The sequence below is a fragment of the Protomyctophum bolini genome (genome assembly GCF_963924005.1).
Source record: "Protomyctophum bolini genome assembly, chromosome: 7".
Lineage (NCBI taxonomy): Eukaryota > Metazoa > Chordata > Actinopteri > Myctophiformes > Myctophidae > Protomyctophum > Protomyctophum bolini.
The window spans coordinates 44,754,268-44,773,138 of NC_137868.1; the positions used below are offsets into that span (position 1 = coordinate 44,754,268).

Sequence of the window (18,871 nt, forward strand, 5' to 3'; positions counted from 1 at the left end):
TGTCCACTAGTTCCTTCCTAAACATTTTAGTCTAGTTTTTATTCGTCGACGAAATTGTCGGCATATTTAGTCTTAGTTGTAGTCATCGTAGCTTCATTTTCATTTAGTTGCCATTCGTTTTCGTCAGTGGAAAAAAGGTAGTCGACAAAACATTTTTCGTCTTAAGTTTTAGTCGACGAAAACAACAACACTGCTGATGACGCAAGGAGGAGAGAACGCCCCCCCCCCCCCCCCCCCCGGGCGGGGAATCGAACCACAGGAACCTCCTAGCTGTGTGAGGTCGACAGCGTCAACAGCCGTACACAGCTCGACTCCTCCTTCCTCTCACCTCATGCGGTTCTTGTTGTTGGGTATCTCGGCCACTATGCCGGCATAGAGCCACACCTGCACCCCGTCCTTGTACTTGGCCACCACCCGGGCGCCCACGTACAGGCTCTCCAGGGTGGGGTGGTAGTCGTACGCCACGTGGTTGCCCGACAGCAGGCTCTTCCCCTTGTTGTCGAACTTCACCTTGTACTTGTCGATGCCGCCGCCTGGAAGGACAGGCAAGTGGAATTGGACCTTGTACTTAAAGATCCCCCCTCCTATACAGAAGAGGCAATAAGGGGGATTTTGTTGCGTGACTCGTTCCAACAACAACAACAACAACGGCAAATTTAAGGTACCTTGAACAACAAAAAACATGAATCATTTTGAGTAACCATTTAAGCCCCGGATATGATTTTTTTTTTTTGCCATGGCGCTAAAAATAGACGAATATCTACGAGCTCACAGTGTGTCACTTGTTCGCACGTGTCACTTCTTAGCAGCGCTGTGAGCTTGTAGATCTGCCATTTTGTTCTTGTTTTTTTAAATCTTGAAAATGTGTGCAGATTTTGAGAATATGTACTGTATATATAAATATGCCAAATATACAATACAAATTTAGGGGTGCTTGACGTGAAAAAGTTTGAGCAAGACATTTCTTTAAAAAAAAATCGGCCTCAGGTCTTTAAAGGGACACTTCACCCTTTTTATATATGTTATATGTATGACGTTTAGAAGCTTTAGATCACTTTCCTGGGGGTATTTATGTGTGTAATATGTGGTTTTAGATATTTTAGATCGTAGCAGTGAGCCTGTTGTCTCTGATGTCATGGACATTGGTCTCTTTACCTTCCTGGACTACAATTCCCATAATTCTTTGGTGCACTGCGCTCCTCCTTGTGGATAGGGGGGAGAGCTGTCTTACTGAGACAACATGTAGTCCAGGAAGGAAGTGAGCCCAGTGTCCATGACATCAGAGACAACAGGCTCACTGCTACAATCTAAAATATCTAAAACCACATATTACACACATAAAGACCCCCAGGAAAGTGTTCTAAAGCTTCTAAACGTCATTAACATATATATATCTTTTTGCAAAAAGGGTGAAGTGTCCCTTTAATTCATAAAGATTTTTTTTAAGAAGTTTGCCGAAACCAAAATGTTATCTTTTGGGTTGTCTCGGGGCTGAAAAGGCTTGGGGGGGAGGGGGGGGGGACCGGTGGTGGCCCCCCCTTCCGATCTTTGCTTCTGCGTACCGTGAGGGTGAATGGAGACCACCGTTCCTCTGTGCCACGTCTTGGTCCGCTTTTTGCCCAGGATGGTCATGTTCACCGTCATCTCGTCCTCCCTGGGGGCGCTGGTGGGCTGCAGGGGGGAGGGCACCGTGGGCTGGGTCTGAAACACCGCCGGGCCGGAGGAGAGCCCTGCGAGACACACACACACACACACACCAGTGGTGTTTTTGGCAGCGAGATTTTGATTTTGTTTTTAAGTCATAGGTAGGCATGTGATGATAAATCGTATATAGATATATATATATATATATATCGATATTAAAGGTAGAGTAAGTGATTTCACTCAAAAAACCTTAGGTTTCGTTTTTTGGCTGTGGGACCTAAGCCTTCGTCCAATCAGGATAGAGAGTCAAAAACGAAACCTAAGGTTTTTTGACCCCCAGGGGTTAACTGGGTACAGGGAGGAACTCCTTATATGCTCAGCACACTCTATAGTAGAGAGGATTATCACAACAAAACAAAAAAATAAGTGATATTTGAATTAAGTGAAATCACTTACTCTACCTTTAATCCCGACGATATGAATAAATTCATTGAAAGGGGGGGCTAGTGTGTGATGTGAAATGTGAGCTTTAGTCATATTCCATCATATTCAAGTGCTTTTAGAGAGAAATGATAGTGACTTTCAGTAGTAGAGCACTGTAGAAGGGGAGCTGTGTGTGTGTGTCTGTGACTGTGCCCAGGTGATGATGATGGTCGTTGATGCTCATCAAGGAAGGCAATTATGTTTCTGCACTGTCAAAAGTAATGCTATACTTCTTTTGCAATGTAGTTAAAAATAAAATCTCAGGGGGGGGGGGGGTTGCTGGTGTTTCTTTAGACGAGAATGGTGTTATCAGGAGGTGAAACCACCTCCCCAGAGTGGAAATCTTTGAGAACGCCGTTTTATCCCTTCTCCGTGTAAACAGGCAAAACTGTGAATCCGCAAAACCTATGACATCATGGCTCACGTTGGCTCACAGCGCATATGTTTATTTCATAATTAGTAGCTTAATGATTAAAAATGTTATCGTCTTTTTTATGTCCAATGTATAGTTCATGAATAAAGTTAACATAACTATAATTAAAAAGGCATCTGCAAAGCATATGGAATGAAATAGAAATGGTACTTTTCAGGATTCCAATTAAAAATAGCAAAACAATTCAGGATTTCAATTCAAATATAGCTAAATTAGCCGATCTACAAGCTCAAAACGCGCCGCAGATCGGCTAATTTCGCTACGACAGTAATACGCAACGTGGCCCTCTCCATCGTCAAAGTTGCCCACCCCCGTTTTACTTTTAACCCATTAAAATTTAAAAACGCGAAAGCATCCGTGTCATTTTCGATTTTAGATATATATATATTTAAATAAAATGTGTGCGTGGTTGGCTATTCAAAAAAAGCAGACTCTGAAGCCCTCCCGATGTACAGGTTGGTGCCTCCACCATCGTGTGAATGTTATGCACGATCCATGCAAAAATCGCCTTGGATAAAAAGGCGCTATATAAATGTACCATTACCATACAACTCTTAGAATATATATATTTTTAAAGCAAATATTTGTAATTCAAATCTTTGCTTCTGGGGGTCCTTGGTAAAAAAAAGAAGAATCTGTTGATATGCAGGTCTGCGGCCAAATGCATATAATGTCTTTGACATGAAAAGGTTTGAGCACGACTGATTTTACATTACTTTTTTCAGAAAGAAATATTGAGAAGACATTTTCAGAGTCTTAATGTGTAGGTGTTATGTGTATGTGTATGTGTATGACTGTATGTGTATGTTTATGTGTATGCGAGTGCGTGCGTGCGTGCGTGCTAACCTGCGTTTGGGTGTGTGGCCGATCTGATCATCATGGAAGCAGGAGGACACATGTTGGACATCTGGACCAACTTCTGGACCTGCTCTGACGTCTTCTGAAGAGCTGAAGACGCCTCCTTAAACTGATCACACATACAGAAATAAACAAACAACACAGTTGGCGTTAATGTAATCCTATATATCAACCGTTTTAATGCTGTGTGATTAAACAATCGTGTTCCAGATCTCCACGCCTCGTTTTCGCTAACCTTTGAAGAGCCACTGCTCCGTCATGAAAATCTGCTTTAAAAACGGTGTAATCGCTTGTCATAGTGTTGAACAATAGTGGCGATCACGACAACAGAGCGGAGAAGGAACACGCGTGCCAGTGTTGTTTTTGGCAGCAACATTTGATTTTAGTTTTCTTTAGTCTTTTGAATACTTTTCATTTATTGACTAAATGTAGAAAAATCGTGAAAATGTGGCCCAAATGTTTGAATATATTCTTTCAGAGCAAACGTTTTTAACTCACATTTTTTGCTTCTGGGGGGGGTCCCTGGAACAACATATTTTCAGATGGGGGTCGGCGGCCAAATACATATAATTCTAGGGGTCCTTGACATGAAATATTGAGCACCACTGATACAGAAACATAGGTATTTCTGAAAATTGTCAGGATTTAGTATATCGTATGTCGATATATATCATACTAAAATTCAGCGAATGTCTGAATGTCTGAATGAATGTCCCTATGTCTGAATGAATGTCCCTGACAGCGCTTTATCTCAACATTGGCTGGCCCAATCACTCCCACTTTTCACACAGGCATGGACCATAATTATATGGAGGTCTTAATGGAGCCCTTTTTCCAATTTTACACATTAATGATTTATAATGAATTTATTAGTGGATTAAAAAATGCAAAAATGGGTATTGTACTGTCAATATCACATGAATATGAATGCAAAGTAGCGGTCCATGTGTGGACAGGCTCCCTGTCGCCGTTGTGCATGGTGAGATGTGTGCAAACCGTGTAGTTTATCAGGAGAAGAATACCAAAGGATGCAACATTTATCAGTGAATTAAAAACACACCGGGCACAGTACCCCCCCACGGCCACAAGAGGGGGGCAAATATCTCACAACGGGTAAGGGCTAGTATAGTAAATCGATCAGTTGTTCATATATTATGCTGATTAATGAGAATGGGTGTGGCCTTATGATTAAAGATTGTCAGCAAGCCGGAGCTAAATTTCCCTAATCTTGAGTGCATTTCTATGCGTGAGTTAGCTTGACACTTTGAGAGCTGCGCCATCTAGTGGTCTAATGATACCTCTGCGCCATGCTTATATCAACATCAAGCCTGCCGGTGGATTTTAATATAAAACGATTACCCGCGGCACGGGGGGTTTGACTATCAAAAGGGTAATTTGGCCTTGGCGACAAGGGTGTTAAAAGGACACTTTTTGCAAAAAGAAGATATATGTTAAATACGTTTAGGAGATTTAGAACACTTTCCTGGGGGTCCTTATGTGTGTAATATGTGCTTTTAGATATTTTAGATGTTAGCAGTGAGCCCAGTGTCTCTGATGTCATGGACACTGGGGCTCACTTCCTTCCTGCACTGCAATTCCCATAATGCTTTGGTGCACTGCTCCTGCTTGTGGATAGTAGGGCTGTCAGAACGAATTTCATAATATGAAAGAAATTCGAATATTAAAAAATATATATATATTCGAAAGCTAAAATTGCCATTCGAATGGAGCTTTTATAATTTATTAATTCTATTTCATATTTTTATTTTGTTTTATGTTATTTTATCCGCTCACTAAATGTATTGAGTAACGCATCTACCGCTGTGAAATCTCCCCAGCCGCTTCCACTGCATGTGAAAAGGTGCACGCCGGTCACGTCGCAGAAGAGGTCATTGATTGGCTAAAGTAGGGCCAGATTTCAGGGTAAGCCAATCAGAGACAGTCTACAGGGTGGGCGGGCTTACTGGCAGTAGCACATTTAATCACAGACACACAAACCCTTGTAACACATACATAGATACTAGTATACTACGCAGACAGAAATCGCCGGTAGAACGAAAATCATAATACAGTCTCACGACGCAACTTTATTGCACATCTGTGCTTGCCTTTCATCCACGCTTCTATAGCCTTTTAAATCTCATTTCCCATCCACGGGCACAAGCAAAGTGATATCAGCATCTTCCACCCGATCTGTGGTATTGTTTCTGACGAGGGTAGCAACTAGTTAGCATGGGAGCTATCGTTAGAAGCCAAGGAGTCGTCCTTAATAACACACTCGATGCTGCGTTTACACGGGCAGACACAGACGAATGCTAATATCATTTGGAGCAGGCCGAGCAGCTACTGTACACGTCTGTTTGCATCAACATGTTGCTGGCTTCACAATGAATGATAGATTTTATCGTTGCCTCTGCCCGTGTTTAATGGTCAGGATTTCACTGTCCACAGCATGCAGGCCTGTCAAAACTATGCACTTCCCAAAACTCACAAGACATGCCAGCCACGTGTATTATTATAGGCTAAATATGAGCTAAAATAAACAATGTAAATATTCGAATATTTTCGAAAATTACAAATAATTAAGCAATGAAATTCGAATTGGATTATAGAGGTGAACTGACAGCCCTAGTGGATAGGGGGAGGGCTGTCTTACTGAGACAACATGTAGTCCAGGAAGTCTGAAGTGCCGACCCATGAGCACCAGAAATACATTTTCACCGCGCGACAATGCCTGGAAATAGACCAGCGGCGCATCGGAGTGCCGGGGCGAGGCGTGAACAGGCGTGTGTGTGTGTGTGTGTGTGTGTGTGTGTGTCAACTGTACATTCTCACCACTGAGTCTTCCACAGGGCCAGAGTCCTTAGGGGGGACAACTGAAAGACAGACAGGAGGATGGACACGTTAAAGAGCTGACCTGAGATCAGATTCATACGAGGTTTCCACTGGGACACACACAGGTCTGATCAACCCATTCTGACCTGTAATCAGATTCTAAAAAGTCGTTCTTCGATTTTTCAAAAAATAGCAGACCTACAAGCTCGTATCGCGCCACTCGGTGGCGCGATATGAGCTTGTAGATCTGCTATTTTTCAATAGCTAAAGCATAACATGATGCCAACACCAAAATGGGTGCCCGGTCAGAATGGGTTAAAGAGCTGACAAAACCACCGAAAAACAAAGAGCAGAAGAAAACGGCAACAATCCACGGTTCGCGGGAATGACCAACTGCCAGGGAAGTAAGCGGGGATTATGTTAAGTCTAGTTTTAGTCGGCTAAATATCATAAGACTTTAGTCGACTAAAATGTATTTTGGCGGGCCTTGATGCTGTCGTGATGACCGATTTGATTTTACACTTGCTGAAAATTGTCAATATATTATATTTAGTCTTAGTTTTAGTCACCATAGATTAGTTTTAACCCATTTAGACCCGTGGACGAGTCTACAAAATTGTCTTCTAAATCCTGACAGTCTTCTGAAAAACGTCATGTTTCTATGTCAGTCGTTCTCAAACATTTTCATGTCAAGGACCTCAAAAAATATATGCAATAGGACGTCGACCCCCATCTGAAAATATGTTATTCCAGGGACCCCCTAGAAGCAAAGATTTGAGTTGAAAACACTCGATCTGAAAGAATATATATATTCAAAGATTTGCACTACATTTTCACTATTTCTCAATAGCTAAAGTATAACATAATGCTTAAAAAAAAACACCAAAAGGTTACTCGACGAAATGAACACTGGGTCCTGCGGACCTCTGTAAAAGAAGACCGAGGCTACGCCCAGGGACAAATTAGCCATTGGGCCAGTGGGGCGGTAGCCCAGGGGCCCTTCGAGAAGTACTAGGTTTGACGCCCTGAAAAGGGCTCCTGGGGTCCTTCATTGGCCAAAGATTTAGTTAAATTTAGGTCAAAAACATGATAAAAACACGAAAATGTTGCGCTCACGCTCGCTATGGGGGGCCCTGTAAATATTACCGGCCCAGGGGCCCTTGTGGGGGTTAATCCGTCCCTGGCTATGCCTAGCCAGGAGGGTGTCTACAGGTAAGTGATCCAGACCACGGCTACGCCTAGCCAGGAGGGTGTCTGTGACTGTGATCCGGGGTTACTCTGGCCTCCCAACACACCGGCACAACTCAAAACTCACCACAGATGACATCGTCGTCGTCCTCGTCGTCGTCCTCGTCATCGATCTCGATGACGTCAGACACCGGAGCGCAGCCCACCCCCTCCTCGTCGGAGCTCTCGATGTAGTCCAGGCCGCTGCGTCGGTACGTCGCCTTCACCAGGTTCTCACACTCGTGTATGGACCTGCGGGGGGGGTGGGGGGGGGAGACACAAACTGCAGTCAACACCTCCATGGCCCAGGACGAAGTTCTTTGTCCTTTCTATTAGTAACGTCCCGACGCCCAAGACGAAGTTTGATCCAAGAGATGACGTTTATTGATGTGAAAACGGATCGCATCGCTCCACAGCCTGGGAGTGCCTGTTCTGTGCAATCCTCGATGTTGCGCAACAGTGAGACGTCATCAAAAAATGTCCTTCCCCCCGTTTAGTCGACGACAACGAAAATCTTAAAACGTTAATAACTTGCGTTCTAAATCATCCCGTCTAATTATTAAAAAACATCCTGTGTTAGACGGTCCAGTCGCTAGTCCCGATAGATTATTGTTAGCTACTACACACACATTCAAAACAACATCCGGTCCGTCGGTAAAAGTGGTCCGCGTTTATAAATCGACTGGGCGCTATAATGTAATGGATTAAATAACCCCGGGCAGAAATTTGCAGAAAATAACCAATCTATGAGCTCACAGAGTCACAACAGTGACAACACATCACATTGCACTGCGTCGTAAGCATGTAGAAGTGCCATTCTTTTCGCCCAATGTTTTGCGGCAACCAGACAGCCAGATTACATAATTGTGACCTTGACCCTTCCTCCACGCAAGAGTGAATCAGTCTTCCCTACAATTCACATTTCGTGAACATCGGCCCATCGATTCTGAAGTGATTTTGCCGAAAAGTAACACAGACCAGAGCGATGACAAAAGCCTGACATGCATGGCTGTGGAATGAGTGATAATTTGTTGAGTGAGTGAGTGAGTGAGTGAGTGATTGAGTATATAAGCACCTTTATCCAAGGCGCTTTACATAGATTGTGTATTACAGTCACACACACACACACACACACACACACACAGATGGTGGAGGAAACCATGCAAGGCACCAACCTGCACATGATCGGGAGCAATCTTGCTCAAGGACACTTTGACACTAACTCGGGATCGAACTGGGAATCTCCGTTATACCGCCCAGCCACTCTACCGGCCACTCGACCCCCCCTGAGACCCCGCCGCCACACGAACGACTCAGTGAATTCATGAATTATAGGATGAACGAATGACCGAATGAACTCAGTGAATTCATGAATTATAGGATGAACGAATGACCTCAGTGAATTCATGAATTAGGATGACCGAATGAACTCAGTGAATTCATGAATTAGGATGAACGAATGACCTCAGTGAATTCATGAATTATAGGATGAACGAATGACCTCAGTGAATTCATGAATTAGGATGAACGAATGAACTCAGTGAATTCATGAATTAGGATGAACGAATGAACTCAGTGAATTCATGAATTAGGATGAACGAATGAACTCAGTGAATTCATGAATTAGGATGAACGAATGAACTCAGTGAATTAATGAATTAGGATGAACGAATGACCTCAGTGAATTAATGAATTAGGATGAACGAATGACCGAATGAACTCAGTGAATTCATGAATTAGGATGAACGAATGAACTCAGTGAATTCATGAATTATAGGATGAACGAATGACCGAATGAACTCGAGTGAATCGAGGCACGAACGAATGAAAGAAAGGAAAAGGAGTTCATTCTCACTGCTGCGTGACGTCCAGCAGCTTCTCGGCCTTGGCGTGCTCCTCCTCCTTCTCCTCCACCCAGTGGCGGAGGTCGTCCAGCTGCTTCTTCTTCTTCTGCACCACCTCGCTCTTCTCCACCGCCTCCTCGATCAGCTGCCGCAGCTCGTCCAGGGACACGCCCAGGTCCTCCTCCAGGTCCGAGTCCCAGCCCTCCACCTCCATCCTGAGAGAGAGAGAGAGAGAGAGACAGACCTGAGACCAGTAAGACGCGCAAACGCGGGAAGCGAACGCAGCTCGTACATATTTGGGTTCTTTTAAGATTTATTTTTAAGTTATTCTTTTTTTAAGTCTCATGTCACCATGACTCAGCCATAACCATATAAGGAGTCCCCAAAGCAGCTATACGTCCAAATATGGAGTGTGTTGCATCAATCACAAACAAATCACTCAGCTCCATATATGGGCACAAAGGGGGGACACACGCACGCACGCACAGACAGACATGATCTGCTAGGTCTCATAGTAAGTGCTCACTGCGTTCGCAATCAGATTCTAACGCACAGACGAATGGTGGTTCTTGAACACATTCTGACCTGAGATCAGATTCTAAAAATGTCTTCTACATCCTGACAGTTTTCCATTCTGACCTGAGATCAGATTCTAAAAATGTTGCTCTCCCCAGGTTGGCGGAGGGTGTGTAGAGCCCAGGATCACAGTAGATGATTGGCACAGGGGTGAAAAATGGGTTACAAAATCGTGGGATAAAAAATATATTAAAAAAAAGAAAAAATCTAAAAATGTCTTAAATCCTGACAGTTTAACCTACAAGCTCATAGCGCGCCACTCGGTGGCGCGCTATGAGCTTGTAGAACTGCTATTTTTCAAAAGCTAAAGCATAGCATAATGCTAACACCAAAAGGGCTTCCCGCCCCAAAATGGGTTATATAAGATTATAGATCATAAGGTCATAGATTATATAAATGGTGCATTCATGCAAGCACTTTCATCCGAAGGCGGAGGAAACCATGCAAGACACCAACCTGCACATTGGAAGCAATTAGGCCAATTTAGCACATTAGATTTTGAAGTTGATTATCTTTGAGCCCATGAAGCTTTCAGAAGGTTCCCCTTCAATGACCATCATCATGACCATATCATCACCATCTCAGACATTTTTGACACCTGAAACATTTTCTAAATATGAATTTAAGCACATGCTACTTCTGTCTCATTTTACTTCAGAGTCTTGCTCAAGGACACTTTGACACTAACTGGGGATCGATGGGGGAAGCTCATGGTTTTCCCATACGGCCATTCTACCAGCAACTCTACCCCTGAGCCACTGCTGCCGAATGTTGTATGGGTGGGTCGTTCAATTAATCGATAATGGCAATAATCGAATCGTAGTCCTTGTCAATAATCGCATCGTACCATATGATTCTGCCCTGCAGGGCAGAATCATAGAAGCATTAGAGCTATGGACCAGAGCTTCCAGATTACCAGACTATATAGATAGATTAAATAAAACATCCATTCATATAGTATACAATATTGATTATACATAAATGCCTTGGATGTTTGGTTTACACAAACATCCATTTGACATGACATCCATTCAAAAGAACTATCAACACATCCACACAGACATATCTCTCTCACACTGTCACACACACACACACACACCAACCTGTTTCATCTATTTAGACAGATGCAGCTACTGTCGGGGTTTTTTTGTTCACACCACACAGACGGAGAGCGTTTAAAATGAAAACATCATGTGCATGAGTGAAATAATAATAATAATAATAATAATAATAATAATAATAATAATAATAATAAAACCAAACCATGGCTGCAAACTCACAACGTTATAGCTTGCCTCCATGCCTCGGCGGCTAAAATAATCTAACCTCACTGTATAGTTTCTGTTGTCTAATACGTGTAGTTTAAACATTAACAACCTTCCGCCTTAACCATGGCTATAAAGACTGACACGAATATTAGCCAACATGCGAACAATAGCCTACATGCTAACTAGCCTCACAGCTCTTTCCTGCTGCTCGGTTACGGGTTAATAATGAATGCTTCCCGTGTTGTTTTCCTTTCTTTTTCTACGTTTATCTATATTTATAAATGCAAACAAAACACATAATAAGAAAGTGATAAGAGGAAGACTCACGTTACTTCTGTGCTCTCCATCATGTGTGTGTGTAAACACTAGCTATACATGTACATTGTGCTTGTGTAGAAGCTCAATTGCCAGGTTTGGCGATAAACAAGCAAAGAGGGTGGTCTATATTACAGTGGTTCTCAAAAGGATAGGAACCAAATTGGACCCTTATGGGCCTGTAACGTGTACAAATGGACTCTCAGAGTTAAATTGACATTGATTTTACAATACCAGTAAGACGCGCAAACGCGGGAAGCGAACGCAGCTCGTACATATTTGGGTTCTTTTAAGATTTATTTTTAAGTCTCATGTCACCATGACTCAGCCATAACCATATAAGGAGTCCCCAAAGCAGCTATACGTCCAAATATGTGGATAATATAATGTGTGTTGCATCAATCACAAACAAATCACTCAGCTCCATGGCACAAAGGGGGGGGACACGCACGCACAGACATGATCTGCTAGGTCATAGTAAGTGCTCACTGCTTTTGCAATAAATCAAGGGTCCCAGAGATAGAAATGCCATTAAATGGGGGGTCCGTACCGTAGACATTGGGTCCCGACTCCCAATGGGTCTGTATCCTAAATATGGGTCATTGAAATTAAATTAAACATATTCTCTTATGGGGGTCCATGGCATGTTTAATTTAATTTACACAGACCATAATATGGTCTAATTAATGAGTGTCAATTTGGGGGTCCTTAGCCTCGGCCCTCGGAGACTGCAGGCGTTTTGGGTGGTCCTTGACATGAAAAGGTTTGAGAACCACATGGTCTACAAAAACAACAACATGCTACAAATAGCGACAAAAACTGTATATCCAATCCAAATAATTTTCTAGAAAAATAAATAAATAAATAATTGACACATTTGTAATATTTCTTTGGAGACACAATTAAGCTGACAATATTTACTCGGGCGACTTTACAGGAAAAACAAACCAAATGTCGCTTGCAATAAGCAGACATGGCAACGCTGAATGTTCGTTATATCCTGCAGGGACGCCCGGGCGGGGCTTAACAGGCGCTCCGTTGGCCCATCTTTTACAACCGGCCAGCCTGGTGGAGAACGGCCGTAATGCAACACAAAACATTCGCTCCCATCATGTGTAGTGTGTTCAACCCTGCCATGTTTTGTTTGTAGTAGGCATAAACGGTAATACGGCTCTCGTAAATCTCCATAAATGAACACAATAACGACACAAAGTGTTTAATCCTAAAGCCACAGATAGCCGTTCACACGGGTTGGTTGTGTTCTCTTACGTAAGTAGATGTAGTAGTATGTCCTAGAAATTCATTGTTTTTAAGTAAACAGCATTTATTATAAAGCATTTTTGCAGGGGTCCAGTTAACGCACACAAACGGCAACTTTAAACCAGGAAAGCATTTTAGATTAGGTTTTAGAACAGTGGTTAGAACCGTTAGACCGGATGTGACGTGGGCATTAGGTACAAATAGCTCTAGGTGTGAGTGCAGTGCAGCTGCTTTGGTTGGACAGTGGACACAACATAAATCGAATTGTTTTTCTTTTGTTTTGCAGGTTTATGTTGAACACAAGTGAGCCACTTGTAAGTAAGTACATTTTATTTATAGGCTATAGCACAGTGACAGCTAGACTCCACACCATATGGTAAATAGTGTTTTAATTATAGAATTACAACATTCTGTTTGTTTTTAACCAGCAATTCAACACAAATACTTAAAGGATTTGTTTTAAGACAACTGAAATACAACCATGACAATATTGTTTGTTTGTTTATTAGTTCTGTGTTTAAAAATTAGGGATAGTTCAGATTTTTTAAAGTTAAGCTGTATGAAATACTTACCACCAGTAAGACGCGGGAAGCGAACGCAGCTCGTACATATTTAAGTTATGTTTAAGTTAAGTTCCATATATATGGGCACAAGTTGGACCAGTATAAAAAGGTAGGTGGCTAGCGCACATCCAGTTCCTGTCTGGTGCTGCATGGACTAAGGTACATACAGTGAAGAGAAGAGAGTCCGCACACAGGTCTGCTCCAAGGTGTTTTCTTTTTATTCAAAACACCATAAATATGTGGTGGTCACAAGTTGGACCACGCCATCACACTCATGTCACCATGACTCAGCCATAACCATATAAGGAGTCCCCAAAGCAGCTCCATATATGGGCACAAAAGCGTGACACACAGACACACGGACGGACACACAGACATGATCTGCTAGGTCTCATTGCGAACGCAGTGAGCACTTACTATAGTGGTTGCAAACTTGCAACTGTATTAATTGATTGCCCGAGTCCCGTGGTGGAAGTTCTGCTCTGGTTTTGGTCAATATTAAGTAGTTCCGGTCATTTTGTGTGGGGCACTGGGGGCCATGCATTAAAAGTAAATTCATTGACCTATTTCTAAAATATTAGTGCAACTTTCGTTCATTTTTGACCCCTCTATCACACGGAACTATGTTCCGTGTGTCCATATCACTACGCTCAAAAAAATAGTTCCATGTGATAGAGGGGTCAAAGTTGAACGAAAGTTGCGCTAATATTTTAGAAATGGGTCAACAATACAAATGACTTTTAGTTTTGTGAATTCATTTACTTTTAATGCGTGGCCCCCAGTGCCCCACACAAAATGACCGGAACTACTTAATATTGACCAAAACCAGAGCAGAACTCTGCACCACGGGACTCGGGCAATCAATTAATACAGTTGCAACCACTATATTAATGGAAAGCATTTCATACAGCTTAAGTTAAAAATCTGAACTATCCCTTCAAGGCCACTCTCTTACTATATTACTCTGCTAGCCCCCCCCCCCCCCCCCCCCCGTCATTATATTGGCCGAGCCTGGTCACTTCAGTTTTCATATATGAATATCTGCAAAGCCTGAATAAATATTTGTAACACGTCAATACTGTCTGGCCCATGCTCTAATAGGCATGCTGGTGTAGAGGTGCACATCAGCGACGGCTCCAGAACATTGACTGGTGGTGCTATGGGGGGGGGGGACCTCCTAGACGCCCCCTGGCCTCACACATGGGACCTCCTAGACCCCCTCTGGCCTCCCACTTGGGATCTCCTATAGCTCCAGTGCTGCTGCTTCCTCTCACCAGGAGAGCCCCAGCGGCTCAAAGCGGCAGTCGCCGTGCCCCCAGCTTTCTCCCGAGGTAACATTGCCTTCATATTCATTTAATGATTATTTAATGGACAGAGTCCTGTGAATTACAAAAAAAAGGTGAAACTTTCATATACCTATTCTAGAATATATATTATTTTGCACAAAGTGCAATATGGGTAAATATTAGTTTTTTTTCAGAAAACGAAAAGGTTAGGATTTAGAAGGCCTTTTTAGAACCGCACCCATTTTGAACCTGTCGACCTATAATTGGTATACCCGTCTCCTTCTACTTGCCTGTCTCAAAAGGCAGGGCTGTGGATTACTCGGAAACTGGCATTATCGAGAGACTAAAACTTGTTCTATTGTTTAAACTCAAGAACAGTGGCTTCTATTTCAGCACGCTAACTTTCCAAATATAAAACATTTGAATTATGCTTCAAGTAGCATGTGACGTGTCATATTAGTGGTTCTATTCTATATGTAGCCTACCTGTACCCCACTGTCGGGGCGCTAGGAGGTCCCATGTGGGAGGCCAGGGGGTCCTGCGGCTGGCCTGGCATCAGGGTCACCCCAGGCTGTGGTTCTATTAGGTACCTGTACCCCACTGTAAAAAATGACCCTCTTCCTCCCCAGGCTGTGGTTCTATTCTATATGTACCCCACTGTAAAAATGACCCTCTTCCTCCCCAGGCTCTGCAAGTGTCTCTTGAGCAGCACGGCCCAGAAGTCATCGCCCTCGACGGTGAGCTGGAGCAGGAGATGAGATGGTGGCCTGCAGCAAACCTTCGACAACCATCTCAGCAACGGTGCAGTATTTGGAGAATGTCTCGATTATCGAGGATAAGCCATGTTGAGGACTTGATACAACCCGTGCAGCATTACACCATTGTTTATTATTATTTTATTTTACGGTTTTACCTGAAGGTTCAAAATAAAGAATCGAATCAAATCCATCTCAATAATCTGAGAGTATAGGAGAGAGAATAAGGAGAGTCTGACCCACGGGTGTCACTGTGGAATGGTCTCACTGGAGGTATAACAACAGTTTAATAATAATGTGTATAGAAAGAGGTTAAATTACTATGGTATTAATTAATTGTAATCTATAGGATAATTAGATAGTATGTTGAATAATTCTACAATATTATCCTGTATAATACTAGTGGTATGATCTATATAGTACTCTAATAATATCACATTTTATAATACTAGTGGTATAATCTAAGTACACATTTTGATATATTTGATACTGTACAAAGGTACATTGATATTATACATGATCAATAGTTTCAGTCCCAGAATTGATCCCAAGTGGCTACTGGCCAATCGCAGCCTTGCACAACCCGAGTAGGTTTTCGTAGGTTTTAGTTTGTGCCTCACCGTGTTTGGAGTCTCCTTATCTGACCTTATCTTTTAAAAGCTGTCTCAGCTGGTTCACACACACACACACACACACACACACACACACACTTGCTTGCTTGCTTGTGGTTGTCCATCGTGTCCGATGATGACCATCTTCTCCTATTTGTGAGTCCTCTGGTGGCTGTATAGTCCGATCCTGGATCCGCAGTCACGGTTGCAGACCAGGCATATGAAAGCGGTACTGGAAGCGGTACTGGGGGGAACAGGGGTGGCTTTGCGGGCATGCCTCTTTGCACGCTTTGCTGCACGGTGTTGTGTGCGCTGGCTTTCTATATGCTGCACTCCCTGTGCGGAGCGAGAACGCCAGAGGTCGCGACAGGAAGCGAGTTCCTCCAGTGAAGAGGGGTTGATCTGGCCTCTCTTCAGTGTGGTCTTAATTTGGTCTTTGAACCGCTTCTTCTGCCCACCGGCACTGCGTTGACCAAGATGTGGTGAGTGCACTGCAGGGGAATGTGCGGTGAGTGAGATCAGTGATAGTGTATGTTGTGTCTTGGTGCAGTGTTTGTGTGAGGACAACAGCGGCGTTCAATTCAACCAACCACTTCCGTGTTTGACTCTGAACCTACATTCCTTTTAATAAGGTGCTCCCAATCAAGTAGCGAGCAGCCATCTTGCTGCTGCATTCTGGGAGATGTCGTTTCTGAGGTCTGAGTTGTCATGCTGACCAGATTTGTGGTCCATTTCTGAGTTTTGACTCAACATTGCTTATATGTCCGATTGTCCGTTTGGTGATTTGTGTTTGAAGAGTGGTTCTGAGGTATATTGCATGAGAGTTCTGTTGTTGATCTGAATGTTGCATTGGTTTGTATCTGTAAGACGAGTATTAAATGCACACATTTCTTTATTATGGTAGTATTTGATAGTTATTTTACAGGCATATAAAATAGCAAATGTTAGAAGATAATTAAACTTACATTTGTTGGTAGCCTTTTGGATATTTTTTAATGTGGTTGGTGATTTCTGTAGTTCGCATTTTTGAATGGTGGGATGAGGAAAATGATAGTCCATGTATTCATCGGGTCCGGTTTGTAGTATGAAGTTGAAATATTTGATGTTTTTCTTGCTTTTGATTTCTGTGGTGTATCTATATAATACCACATTAATATATTGTATAACATAACACTAGTGGTATAATCTATATAATACTACATTCATATATTGTATAAAACTAGTGGTATGCTCTATATAATACTACATTAATATCATAATATAATTCCTTTCTTAGTCATTACTTAATGTAATAAGTAGGCCTATAGGCATTAATAGGGGTTGAGAGAGAGAGTGAGACCCCAAAGCAGTAACACACACACACACACACACACACACACACACACACACACACACACACACACACACACACATATATATATACACATACACACATCCTCTGTCTCTCAGAATCAGAAGCTGTTACATCAGTTTTACAAGTAAAAAAAAGGAAGGAGATCAAGGCAGGAAATAGAGTGAGTGCAATGTAAACGTACGTTTTCTCATGCCGATAAAGCTCCTTTGAATTTAATTTAGATTTTCTGTCTCATTTCAAGTTTTCAAATATATAAAAATATTTTGAAAATAGCAGATCCACAAGCTCACACGCTATTTTAAAATGGCCAAATAGAGCGCCGCAGTCCCCGCCCCCTTTCAGAAAAGCGAGTGGCCCAGGAAGTGGAAGCCCCATGCATTCTCCCATCGGCACTTTTAATATAATTTATTTAAAGACGGTTACGCCGCGGACAAAGCCAATTCGGATCGTGACGAATCATGACAATGAACACAATATTTTGGGACGATCAAATCATTAGAAAGAAGAAAAGAAAGTCAGGAGTCAACACTATTTGTTTTATTTTTCGTCTTATAAATTATTTGATCGGCCCAAAATATTGTGTTCATTGTCATGATTCGTCACGATCCGAATTGGCTTTGTCCGCGGCGTAACCGGCTTTAAATAAATTATATTAAAAGTGCCGATGGGAGAATGCATGGGGCTTCCACTTCCTGGGCCACTCGCTTTTCTAAAAGGGGGGCGCCGACTGCGGCGCTCTATTGTGTATAGTTGTTAATGTGTATTTTATTTACTTCTACTCCATTACATCTCAGAGGCAAATATTGTATTTGTACGCCACTACATTTATTTGCAAACTTTAGTTAATGTACAGTTAATGTACAGTCCTCAGAACAGGGGGTATGATGTAACTAAATATATAATTATATAAAAAAGTGGGCAGAAGCGTGTTTACCAAAAGTACAAAAAGTGTTTAATTGCAAACATTTCATCAACAATCATCAAGACAATATTCAGATTAAAGAGACACGCCAGGGACCCCCCACCCGAAGAGACACGACAGGGACCCCCACCCGAAGAGACACGCCAGGGACCCCCCCTCCATAGACTAATGGCTATAGCTGTAAAAACCTTCTCTTATGGGGGTCCCTGGCATATCCTCTCAAATGGGGGTCCCTGGCACATCCCCCCAAATAGGGGTCCCCGGCACATCCCCCCCAAACGGGGGTCCCTGGCACATCCCTTCAAATTTTCATTAAATTTGCAAGCTGTATAGTTGGGTGGGGGGGTGTTAAGGATTCAAATTAAAAAAGGGCTAAAGTAGCAGATCTACAAGCTCAAAAGAATCAATAATCATCAAGACAATATTCAGATTAAAGAGATATGCCAGGGACCCCCACCCGAAGAGACACGCCAGGGACCCCCCACCCGAAGAGACACGCCAGGGACCCCCACCCGAAGAGACACGCCAGGGACCCCCCCTCCATACTCCATAGATAGACTAACGCATATGTCAAACTGGGGGTCCTTGAAATTAAACTGGTTGAGAGTCACTGCTATAGCTGTAAATACCTTCTCTT

At 42.7% G+C, this 18,871-nt stretch overlaps 1 protein-coding gene across 4 annotated transcripts in view; it reads right to left on the minus strand.

Annotated features, from left to right (window-relative positions):
• Positions 1 to 11,574, minus strand: part of LOC308318481 (histone-lysine N-methyltransferase SETDB1-B-like) — a 42,729-nt gene extending 31,155 nt beyond the window's left edge. For 2 of the 4 annotated variants that reach the window (XR_013964365.1, XM_080768050.1), the window contains exons 1-7: positions 11,496 to 11,574; positions 9,336 to 9,539; positions 7,569 to 7,732; positions 6,254 to 6,294; positions 3,407 to 3,527; positions 1,563 to 1,730; positions 329 to 584 (exon numbers count right to left, since the gene is read on the minus strand). Coding sequence is in view for 3 of the 4 variants with exons in the window: in XM_080768050.1 (XP_080624176.1) it covers positions 329 to 584; positions 1,563 to 1,730; positions 3,407 to 3,527; positions 6,254 to 6,294; positions 7,569 to 7,732; positions 9,336 to 9,539; positions 11,496 to 11,518 (977 nt within the window). In the remaining variant the exon portion in view is untranslated. The remainder of the gene's footprint in view (positions 1 to 328; positions 585 to 1,562; positions 1,731 to 3,406; positions 3,528 to 6,253; positions 6,295 to 7,568; positions 7,733 to 9,335; positions 9,540 to 11,495) is intronic. The other 2 variants (XM_080768051.1, XM_080768052.1) reach the window with 2 other exon arrangements.
• Between the last annotated feature and the right edge of the window lie 7,297 nt (positions 11,575 to 18,871).